General features: G+C 39.9%; 1 protein-coding gene across 1 annotated transcript; it reads right to left on the bottom strand.

The window, feature by feature from the left end:
* Positions 1–896: 896 nt before the first annotated feature.
* Positions 897–12,205, bottom strand: hpn (hepsin). Its single transcript, XM_070912557.1, has 12 exons — positions 12,169–12,205; positions 5,874–5,981; positions 5,620–5,661; positions 4,851–4,980; positions 4,613–4,732; positions 4,409–4,449; positions 4,052–4,217; positions 3,585–3,775; positions 2,128–2,223; positions 1,706–1,848; positions 1,301–1,465; positions 897–941 (listed from the first exon to the last, which is right to left on the bottom strand). The coding sequence occupies exons 1-12, from the start codon at positions 12,203–12,205 to the stop codon at positions 897–899; spliced, it is 1,284 nt and encodes a 427-aa protein (XP_070768658.1).
* Positions 12,206–12,246: the final 41 nt, after the last annotated feature.

Raw genomic sequence — 12,246 nt, forward strand, 5'->3', positions numbered from 1 at the left:
TTCTGTAATTTTACAAAATAAAGCTCAGCAGGAAATATTTTAGTTATTCATTAGCATTACTCATAAATTACTGACGTTTTAGATCTCACATTGTCTGTGTATGTATGTCTGCCTGCATCTTTGTGTTGTCTACTAAATGTAAAAACTATGTAAATGTAAAAGTACTAAAAGAGTTGAGTTTGCACAAGATCTTTACTGATCTTTATTACAGTCTGAACTTATCGTGGCTTGCTGTGCACACTGGCTGTAGGAAGTCCGGCACTGAAGACAGTCACTCATGAAGAACAAGACAAAACCTCCACGTGAGGAATTTAAGTCTCTTATTGTATGAACTCTTGCAATTACACCTAGAATGCTAAGATGAACCTGAGCCTTTATAAGTCTTAATGCTGTTTATCTCACAACTTACAGTGGTTATTTCTAATTGACTTCTGGTGACATTGCAGTAGTTTGCAGCTAAAAAAAGTAATCTCAGAGAAATAATCTTATTGTATTTTACAAAACTGGCACCTTAAATCCAGTATAGTAATTCCATTCGATTTTGCCCTTCTATCAATATTTAACATTGTAATAAGAAAGTTAGTTAACTCTTTGCTGATGAGTTTAAAACGTCAGGTCTCTTAAAGAGCTCTGTCTGTGTATCTCTGCAAAGATACAGGGTATCTATTAAGGAGCATGGTAGACATTCAATAATGTGGGAAGGTTCAGGAAGTGGTTAAATCTTCACTGCACAAATTTTAGGTAAGAAGGGGAATGTGGAACCGTGATATGTGATATGAGGGGAACATCACAACCTTACACCCCCCCCCCCCCACCCCCGTCGAACAGTCCCCGTTGACATCTACGAGGTCTTTTAATGTTGTCATCCAAGAGTAGAAAAAGTGAAACATGGGAGCTCATGTCCGGGCCATTTTGTGAACCCCTGGCGAGTTGTGATAGTTCTGGAGGAGAGAGATGAGAGCAGAAATTGTTAAACATATCTGTAATGTCACAAGAAGAAATTATAGATGTAGATGACTAAAACTTCAAGTCCAACCTTGAAGCATGTGACGTACATTCATTTTGTAACTCTGAACTGTTTGCACATTTGTTGGCGGCATAACATTTTATTAAGACATCTTGTTTCCTGAATTTGGCAATTATGCTGACAAAAGTAGAGAAGTGAAAAATTCCTCACAGCCTGAATAAGAATACAGACTGCTTGTACTTGTGTATACGGGCAATGTCCATACATATACAGTAAAACAATACAATCAAAAATAACAAAACACAATCAAATAAAAAGTGTCCAGTCTCTCACCCTCATGGCCGTTGATATCCAGGGCAGAAATCGGGACACTCTGGTGTAGACGCCAGGTTTCTTGGCCATGGCACAGCCTGTTCCCCAGCTCACCACCCCCAGCAGACGATACCGACTGGTCTTAGACAGGCAGTCGTCTGCCACAAAAGGACCACCGCTGTCTCCCTGAAACCACAGAGGATTACAGCAGTTCACTCATATATCATAACTACCCATTTTAGGTAAGCATAAACAGAAATTTGAGTAAATAGGAATGCATTTATCAAACAACCAGGTATATGCATTGGGCACACAAAGGCATTCAGATTATAGGCGGAAAAGCATGCATCAGATTAAACAAAGTAGTTCCCTAATTAGAGACCCAAACACAGAAACACAGCTGCATCAACACAGGCACCCCCTGACCTGGCAGGCATCAGTGCCTCCTTTCTCATAACCAGCACAGAACATACTGGTGGTGATCTGGTTGTCATAGTAATCAGGAGCATTACAGACAGTGTCACTTATGATGGGGACGTTCGCTTCCTGAAGAACATCTGCTAGATGACCTGCAAGTGACAAATATCAATCGTTAAAAACACCAACACTGTGGACGGGTATTATCTAAAAACAAGGTTTTATGTATCAATATGTATCAAATGCTATCTGTCCTTTTAAATATTACAATTGTCAAGACTCAATACTCATTGATATGTTTAATATACGTTTAAACAACTCCTGGAAAGCAAAAGGAGGATGGGCTGTGACCTATTTCAATCAAAAGTCAAGCAATGGAAATCATTTTCTGCAGCGTTTTGCAGTGCAGCTGTAATAAAATGTAGACTCACCATAGTACCCTACGTTTCCCCAGCCTGTTACTATTCCCATCTGTCCGTCTATTAGTCTTTGACCATAGGCTGGCAGGCAAATAGGCTGGATGTATTCTACACACAAACACATGTATTATGATTTAAGTAAACACTTGTACAGACTAATACTTCACCATAAAACACACAACACACACAACCATATACAGTATTAATGAGCTGAAACTGTAGCTTTCACTTAGGTTAAGTCTCAGTCTTAAGTTAGCTCCTGTGTTGTTCTCAAGAGCCATTTAACCTTACACTATCCTTTACTTGTTGTATTTTGGACTTCCTACTGTGGTTGTAATTATAGATGTCAAACACTAGATATCAGACTTCTACTACAGTTTCTACTACTGCATGATAGGACATGTTATTAAGCAACATTAATGACTTAACAGTTATTTAAAAACACACTACCTGCCGTGAACACTACATCACCCCATTTTCAATAGTGATTGTAAATTAAGTTTAATTTACATTTCAGTCATCGCCTTGTTCCTCTACATTCATATCTCCGCACAGGGCGTCATCATTTTGTTTTCTCTTCTTGGACAGTAAAGATAAAATCTTAATACAGTATATTTGCATTTAGATCTTTGTCATTTCCTCAAACTATTTGCCTACAACCAATAAAGTATGTTGATTTAGTTGTATTTAGTTGCTGTACTGTTAAAAATGAACACAGAGCTGTGACAAATACTGAAACACAAAGCTAACCTCTGTCTCAACATTAGAATCAGAATCAGAATCAGAAACTGTTTATTGCCAAGTAACATACATTACAAGGAATTTGCCGTGGTCTGAAGGTGCTATTGTTTTGACAATAAATAAAACAAATATGTGGAATATAAAAGGTAAAATAAGAATAAAAATAAAAATAAGATAAGATAACAAACAGTGTAGTGACCAAAATAAAGTAAAGTGTCCAGATAAAGTGTCCAGTAGGGGGTGGGTGCGTTAATGTAACGCAGGGGGGACAGTGGTGATGTACGTTAATATAACGTATAACTTGTGTTTGTGTTCGGGGGGGGGGCGACGTAAGTTTGTCAGGTTGACTGCAGAGGGGAAGAAATATAATATAGTAGAAGGCTAATGACTCTAATGTACCCTTATCATTATTAAAGTGTGGATATTTTACTAAAGGAGTCCTGGGATCCCAGGACAGAAAGAGAGCATCAGAGATGAGAGGAAGTGGTTACATCCTGTTCAGTGCTAATATAATCATGTTGAATAAAATAACTTTTGTCCTTCTGACTCAAATCCAGGAAACAGGAAACCTAAAGCAGGCAAGTCACCACTAATGACTCACACTCTCCAATTCTTGCCTTTCTTCCTCATCTCTAATCATTGTCACCATGCAGTCAAATACTCAGGTGTGTGTAGATGAATGTGTTTCTTATTTGAGGAATATGTGTGTATTCCCTTGTGTGTCCTACCGTTGAAAGCGAGGGGATGGGTGAGGGCCAGAACAGCGATGTCCCTGCTGTTGTCATCAATGTTAGCATCTACAAAGGGCAGGTAGCTGCTGTGGTATACGATGGTCTTCACCTCCGCCACGTTGGCGTTGACTGGTTTATTATAGATGGAGCCAAGCAGCACACGCCAGCGATTAACGAAGCGATAGCGCCTGGAAAGAGTGGAAGAGGAAGACGCAATGATGTCTCACACAAGTTTTAGCCATTCTAAGTTTCTTCAAAAGGACAAACAACAAATGTGTACACAGTAATTAACATGATGCTGCTTGTGTCTCAAACAGAACAACATAATTTTAATTGTGTTTTGAGGGTTGTAGTACACTCACACAAAAAGTATACCTAAAAATGCCCGTATGCATTTTGGTCAGACTTTCTTCAGCGGAAAAATAAAGTAAGATTTCTGTATAAATTCAGGCATGATTACTTACTCGGGGAAGCAGTGAGCTGCTGAGACAATCCAGCGGTTTGAGATGATGGATCCTCCACACTGATGAACTCCATCGTACTGCAAGCTGACCTGCCAAGGCCAACTGCCCTGCCTTGCATCCACACCACCAACTATACGGTCAGCTGCAAAACTACGCCTGCCACAGTCTGCCGAGGACAGAGAGGAGAGAGAAAAATAAACTGTAGGTGAAAGCAATATAGACGGGAAAAACACAGCAAAGACACATACGAGCAATAAAAAGGATGACAAGCCCAACATGTGGAAAAAGATGAGAGGTGGGTGTAAGGTATAAAGTGTGTCAGTGTGTCAGACAAAATGAGTGCAGCTCAAATCTTACCTTGACACAACAGTGTGAGAACCTCCCTGCTCTCACAGTGACTGAAACAAAGACAGACACAGTCAGTAAAAGAAAAGGTTCAGCTTTGTTATCCGAGTGGACGAGTTGACAGAAGAGGCAGGAAGAGCAACAGAGAGGACAGTGTAGTAGCAGGTTAGACTGCTGTGGGACAGGTGCTGGGTCAAACAGACAGGTGTTTGTTACCATGGGAACAATGAGTCTTTGATTTTCTTGCCGTAGCTGAGCTCTTCCTGTCTGACGCAGAAGAACTCCCCACCATCTCCACTGGCCTCTGGCACTGATGTGACGGAGTAATTCACCACACTAAAACAAACACACACACACACACACACACACACACACACACACACACACACACTTTAGTCCTGTAACATGTTATGCTGCATGAAAATATTGAGATGTAATTGTAAAAATATGTCACCTGACAAAGCCCACTTCTTCACAGCTGATGCTAGCTAGCAGCTCATTGGCTGAGGAGGAACACACCTGACGCCACCTCCTCTGGGCGGAGTCAAAGACTCTGAGATGTTGGTCAGCAGAATTGACCTGGACTGCAGGGAATGATGTGGGGTTACTTTTAAAACAAGCATTGGTACAATCGCAATCCTGCTACATATATGTGTAATTTTTTATGAGCCCAGAGATAGTTGTCTATTTATATCCTGGTCATTGTTTGTCCATTAACCCTCTGAGTTGAGTCTGTTCTTTTTGGCCATGCAGCTACTTCAGTTTCAGCTACTGTAGAACCTTATCTATAAAAATGTCTTCAATCTTTTAAATTTGCTATTTCATTTTAATAATACACATTTTTTTCTGTTTTTCTGAAACAGGACCTAAATAAGCATATAAATATATACAGTGGATATACACAGTCATCAGATATATTTGTTTTCACTCAAGTAAAAAAAAAAATCCCCAACAAAATGAAATTATTTTTAACTATTTTTAAGCCCATGGTCTAACTTTCTGTGGAATTGTTTTGTTTTGTTTCTGCTTACCAACAAACAGGACCAAAAACATACAGTGTCCTCCTTGAAAAATGTGTAATTCAAGTTGAGGTATCATTTTTTTTCTTAATGTAATAATCAGACCTTACAGCTCTTGTAACTGTAGACAATAAGACTAGTCTGGGGTCCCAGTGATATCTGATGTTTATTAAACCTGTACTTCTAGTATAGGAATCAACTCACCATCATACAGTCCTGTGTCTTCCTCCATTGTGCAATATGTAACTACAGAAGGGTTATAAAAAACAGCAGGCATTTGTTCAGTCAATGATTTGTATGATAGTAAATAATGTTTTTAAGACTTTTGATCTTCAGATTTGTGATAGTGAAAACTATAGTATATAATATAAACACATTGAAATCCAAAACAACAGAGCATCATATGTTGGACAGAAATGTGTGTCTCTATGTGTATGTGTGAAAGCATGTGGTCTGACCTACGGCCCAGACGGCTGCTCCGATGGCTCCCAAGGTCATCAGCATCACACACACCCCAATCACACGACAGGGGGTCAACACACAGGTCAGAGAGATTCCCCTGCTCCCTGCAGACACACACACACTCATTTGACATTATACATACACAGAGACACACACATGAACATGTACATGCCAGTGCAGATACAAAGCAGGTCTGTGTATCTTTTGGTCATTCGATTTTCCTTTCAGAAATTAAAAAACAAAAAACGTCACAGATTTCCTTTTTTGATGCCCACAAAAAGACAAAAAAACTAAATTCTGGCCCGGACCTACAGCAGCACTCAAGCCTTTAACATTACATCGACAAACAGGTGGCTGAATAAAATAAAGAGTAAATATTACAACAGAGAATCAAAAGTAACTGTGTTGTTGCTGACATATACATATATATATATATGGTGGTGTGGATGCAAGGCAGGGCAGTTGGCCTTGACAAAATCATACATGGCAAAAGTTGAGACGGCCAGTATTTAATTTGGGCTCTTTCTCTGGACTCTTAAGCCACCCTACAACAAACATCAGCAAAATGACCGGTTTCACCTCCCTGTCCCAATGTGAAGGGGAATACAGCCAATTTCCTGGCACAGACTGAAAAGTACAAATGACACTGATTAGATCAATAGTCCAAAGTCTAGCAATTCTCCACAAAGCAAGGACAAACTCTCAAACTAGCATATGGTGCCATGTCTGTCCCGCGTGCACGTACAGTATGTGTATGCACCTGCATGCGAGTGTTGTTTTCAGTGTGTCCCTCTCTGCCCCTGTTGTCCTCTGCTCTGCGTTTGTCAGAGCAGTTTGTCAGCTTGACCCACAGCTTAGGGTTAATACACATTTTTCATTTTAGACATATAATGGAATGAAACACACATAAAAAATCCATTCGGATGTGCCCGCTCAGGGTCCTGGTATTGTGCATGTTGAATCACTGCCATGGCTTACTAAGACACGTATGATGGTACAAAACCATAATTAATCTTAGTTCCTGTTCTTGCTTTGACAAGTGAGCTATAAAAAAGGTCCAGTGTTTTCATTCTGATTTCATTCTTTTGTCTCACTGTCTTAAACTAATGTGGAAGAGAGGAGAATTTATTTAGAAAAAAGTGCAAATATTATTGAACATACAAGCTGTAAATCTCGACTACAGGCAAGGTGTTGTCTGTTGCTTTGATTTTTTTATGACTCTACTAAAAACTGATACATGAATGAAAAAAGCCTCCAGTGCAGCCGATTATATTGATGAATATTTCACTGTAAAGGCCCTGCACACCAACACAGGTGTTGGTCAGTTATTATGGCTGAACAGACGTCTGCTCAGGTTGAAGTACGCTGAGATTTACGTGATCTATGTCATCAAAGTTCAAACGCTAATAAGAATGATACAGGTGTGAGTTTTCCCAGCCTAACAGATGCAACAGCAGACACGTTGACTTGTCGTAGTAGGAAAAGTACAGGTGTTACTAATAACATTAACGACGGCTCTGTTGTATTCAAGTGTCCCAGTAAGTCCTGACAGTGTGACAGTGACCCAGCATGAACGTGCATGTACATGCCCTGGACCTGGTAAACCTAAGGCGGTTATTAATTATACCTGTTTGTTTCCAGCCATGACAGGTAAAAAGATCTGCTGTAAAAAAGACCTGCTGGAGTGACGAATTGTACCTGGGACACATGGGATGTTTTTGGTTGGAATGTGTTAAAAGAATGACTTTTAAAGTAAACTCAAGTAACTGTCATTTCTATTAATTTGAAAATAATTTTGTCTGCAGTTTATCTGTTATCAATAGTAATGTCAGAATGGAAAAAAAGGGTATCCATACTGAATGTAACCCTAAGTCAAGTTCATTAATATTGGCTATTTAGAGCCTGTGTCTTATAGTTATTTGTAATAAAAAAGCAGGGAAGTGAGCTTTTATTCAGTGGATTTTCTGTTTATTACATTGCATGAGACAGTCAGGACTGTAATGGTAATACTTTCCATCAATGTACCAGGAAACAACTGGAGATACTGTGAATATATGAGTGTTTCCTATCGAATCAGAGAAAACATTCTACATGACCAGTTTCCTTCCTGCCACTGTCTCCCTCCAACATTTTCCCTCCTCTCTCACATCTCGATCTTCCTCACTTTCTGTTAACAGAATTGAAGCGAAGTAATCAAAAATAATAATAATTCCATTAAAACGTTTTGGTGGAATTGTAACATTGGGCCTATCAAATGTAAATGACCATATACGGTTGCTGGACAGTTTTTCAGGATAGTTAGTAAGGAGGCATTTATTATTATTGTTATGAACATAAAGGGCCCAACTGGTAATGCTGGGCATCTGGATCGAGGGCCAGAATGATCCTACCAACCCAAAGTCAGTTTCCTCAGCTTACATATAGACTTCTGAGTCTTGTGTCTTGATCTGTGCAAGTAAACAACTCCAGGAATGACAAGGAACCAGTGTTGTACAAAAACACTTACGCTGCTTGGTCCACTTTATACGCTGTTATCAAGAAACGTAATAGCTGTGTAGACCTGCTAATCCAGTGACCTTAACCTCCTTCTCAGCTATCTCCTCACATCTGCTCCCTCCCTCTACACTACAACCTCTCCCTGACCAACTCTACCTGCTCCTTGACTGCATTTCCCTGAAAATCCCCTACCTTTCCTTGCCTCCCTCTCTGCCTCCTGCCTCTCTCCCCCTCTTTGTGCCCCTTCTGTACCTGTCCCCCCCCCCCCCCCCCCCCCCTTCCTCACGCTTCCCCTTCAAACATCCAGTCAGCATGATAATGGTGTTATTGTCCCTCTGGTTGTAAAATTGTGAGTAACAATGTAAAAATTCAGGCAGAAAACAGTAAAAGTGAGAAACAAAAAGGAGTGAACATAATGGGTATCTGATCAATGTCACTGGACATATTATCAGAAAGACATTCCAGGCTCGTGTTCATTCTGTCAGATTGTGTTTTCCAGGAAATACCTCAACGTTTCCTCCACACACCTCAACTCCAGCACATACACACCTATACTGGTGCTGCCCACCCCCCGTGTTCTCGAACTCCTTCTTTCCTCTTCTTTCGTTCCTGCTCTCTTCCCCTCAACACAGCTCTCTTCACAATCACAATGCAGGACAGAACAAGCACTCTTTTGTGCCCACGTATACCTGAGACCACCTTCTCCTGTGCGTGTGTGTGTGTGTCTGCAGGGTTCTTCTGAAGTCACTGTGGTATTATGTGCTGGCGAGTATGTTGCAATAGTAAAAGTTGGTAGACAGTTGTGTGTAGTTCATAGTTTATAATATAGTTAATTTTGAAAACAGGTATATTTTCACCTACTATAAAAGAGAACTGAGACGCACCTACTAATTAAGTACTGAACCACAGCGGGTGTTGTATTTTTGTTAACAGTGACTCTATCTGGGTTATGTAAGACAGTTCTACTAATATTATATTATATATATATATATATATATATTACGACATTCACATATAACTTCCAACACATTTCTCTGACGAGTCAGACATCTGTTAACATTCAGTTACTATTCAATGACATTCCTGACAGTTTGATCAAACATATGATCTACAAAGAAAAGTAAGACACTGTCACAATACTGTTAGATATATGTCAGACTTTCTCTGAGCTTGTAAACAACAAACTTACTTGATTTATGCTCAACAAAAAGATGCATTTTCAACAGTTAAAAGTGGTACAGTGCATCACTGTTGTTGTACATTATTTCACAATGCAGTCAACATTAAGGCTTTCCCACGCTGTGACTGCATAATTTGCCATGGTTTGTTGCCACTGCGGTACGTGAGGCTGGCATGAGAGGTAAGAATGAATCACCGCTTACTGTTTATGATCCATCCACACAGACGTACTGTACACACATTTTATTTTGGGTTACTTCTATCCTCATCCATGAGTCACATGACCGGCCATAAGCACCACAATGGAAAAGGTTCACTGTGTCATTACTCATTTTCTGGGATGTTGGGAGGGATACCCTTAACTTTTCACATACTATGCCTTCCCACTGGAGCATCCCACTGTGAGGTGAAAAGAAGCAGCTGTGTACCAGTTGAGATATGTGGCCGTCCACGCCCTCCCAAAAGATGCACAGACAATACATTCTATATTAAGAAAAATGTTCCTTTTTGTCGTCCACATTAAATATGGATAGACTCATTACACCACATAAGGTATTTTTCTCTCATCTCCTTTTGTCTGAATGATCAGGCTAACAGGCTAATACCTACTAATCTAAAGAACTCCATCAAAAAATATTATTAATGTTCTATAACTTTGAAAAAAACCTTTCCTTAAGGCTTATAAACAGAAAATAGAAAGTCTGTTTCTCTGTGGGTGTTGACAAACAATCCCAACTTATGGTCTATTTATTAATTTCTTTCAGAGCTTTCAAATGTATCACAGTCTTCATCAGCAGCAGATAGTTTTCTCTGTTGTCATGGAGATGGATCTGACGAGCAAGCTCAGTAGTGGTTATAATTTCATCATTTTTGTTTTTAGGACTTCTCACCAGTGTTGACTTAAAGTCGGGAATGAAATTTCATTCTTGACCTTCAATACAGTCGTTTGACAAATACTCCCGACTCAAGGTCCATGTACTAGCTTACTAGCTGACTGCATAGTCAGCATCTACTGTATTATACTTTGTCCTCTTAGAGACACTGACATTTGGACTTTGGGAAACAGATTCCAACACTACTTTCAAAACAGGAAGATCATTTTATGTATCTGATCCATCAAAAACAGGGCTGAGCTTAATTCAACATACATTCACTCCAGTTTAAATAGGAAAAGGGGTTTAAAGGGTTTTCAAAATGGATACTGAAGAATATCCCCTTCCTGAGTAGACTGGAGAGGACCTAGGTGTGTTGAGAGTGGGAGGAAGCAAAGTCAACAGTGCAGAAGCAGAAGGAGACCTCACACACACACACACACACACACACACACACACAGCAGAAGCTATGACTCATACTTGTAGTGGCTTGATTAGAAAGACACCCTTCCTACAGGAGTGCTTGCATGTCAATGTGCATATGTGTGTTTCTCTTCTTGTTCACACTTGTATTGTGTATAAGCATGTCACAATTACACTGCTTGTCTCTGAAAATAGACGATGTCCCACCTAATCTAAGCACAGTCATACACAAAATAAGCCAGACCACATGTGCCACTCCTTGGCTAGACTGTGTTTCTCTTGTAATTACACACACCAAAGACACAGCCTGATTCATTGCATATGGGTGGACTCCCTTCAGTCAGGCAACATAAACTACAACATCTAGCTGACCATGCTCAGACACAGAAAGTAAGTTAGAGCACAACAAGGACACGATGAACAAGAAGACCTGTTGACAAGAACAGCAGAAGATGTGGAGATGATGTCAGTTTTCAACTAAAGACTTCACGTAATGGGAAACCACTGGCTTCATTCTACTGCCACTCAATCTGCCCCTGAAATGTAAGGTAGGTACTGTTGTCTAGCATGGTTATGGGGTAAAAAAAATATATATATAAAGGGTGAGTTTACTGTTGTTGAGAGTGTATCACAGACTCAAAGTTTCACAGTTCACACTGACAGGAGTGCTTTCGAGCAACAGTAAAATACAGCAAGTAATCTTATCTTTACTTCCATAACAGATAACAACATATAATTAGCTGTAAACTCATTAGGAGCCATGAAGCTGCAAAACACCACAACAGTGCATGACAGCTGACGCCAAGTAACAGGAGGACAGATGTGGATTCTCCAGTTTTCCCTTTAAGTGTGTTTGCTGTAATACGGTAGGAGAGCTTCATATTAACAGTGAGGGTATAGTGAGTTGTTTGTTTATGGCTGACAGGTGTTGTTATTGCTGTAAATATAATATGTTGCAATGAAGTATAATTTGGTATAAAGGACGGTGGATATTTCCGGCTCCAGTTATCAACTTAATGGATGAAAAGACATTATCTAGATTATACTAATCTAAGTATATGTTTTCCAAGCTGAAAGGAAAACCTCAGTGAACATCAGAGAGACAGCATGCCAGCTTTAAACAAACCAGTTAATGGTTAACTGTCAAATGGACTGATGTCTGGTCCCAAACACAGAAAACAGGCAGCAAGGGCTGAAGCATGACCAGCACAGCACTTTACTCTGTGCATGTGTGTGTGTGTGTGTGTGTGTGTGTGAAGGGGTAGGGAGGGGTGGGGAGAATGAGAGCAAGAACAACAGCACATGTAATATGTAAACTCACCCATCTTCCCCTCTGTCACAACTTTCTCAGCATACATCTGTATACAGTAGGAAGCAGAGGGCAACAATAGACAAAGAT

Source organism: Enoplosus armatus, chromosome 9, assembly GCF_043641665.1.
Source record: "Enoplosus armatus isolate fEnoArm2 chromosome 9, fEnoArm2.hap1, whole genome shotgun sequence".
Taxonomy (NCBI): Eukaryota; Metazoa; Chordata; class Actinopteri; order Centrarchiformes; family Enoplosidae; genus Enoplosus; species Enoplosus armatus.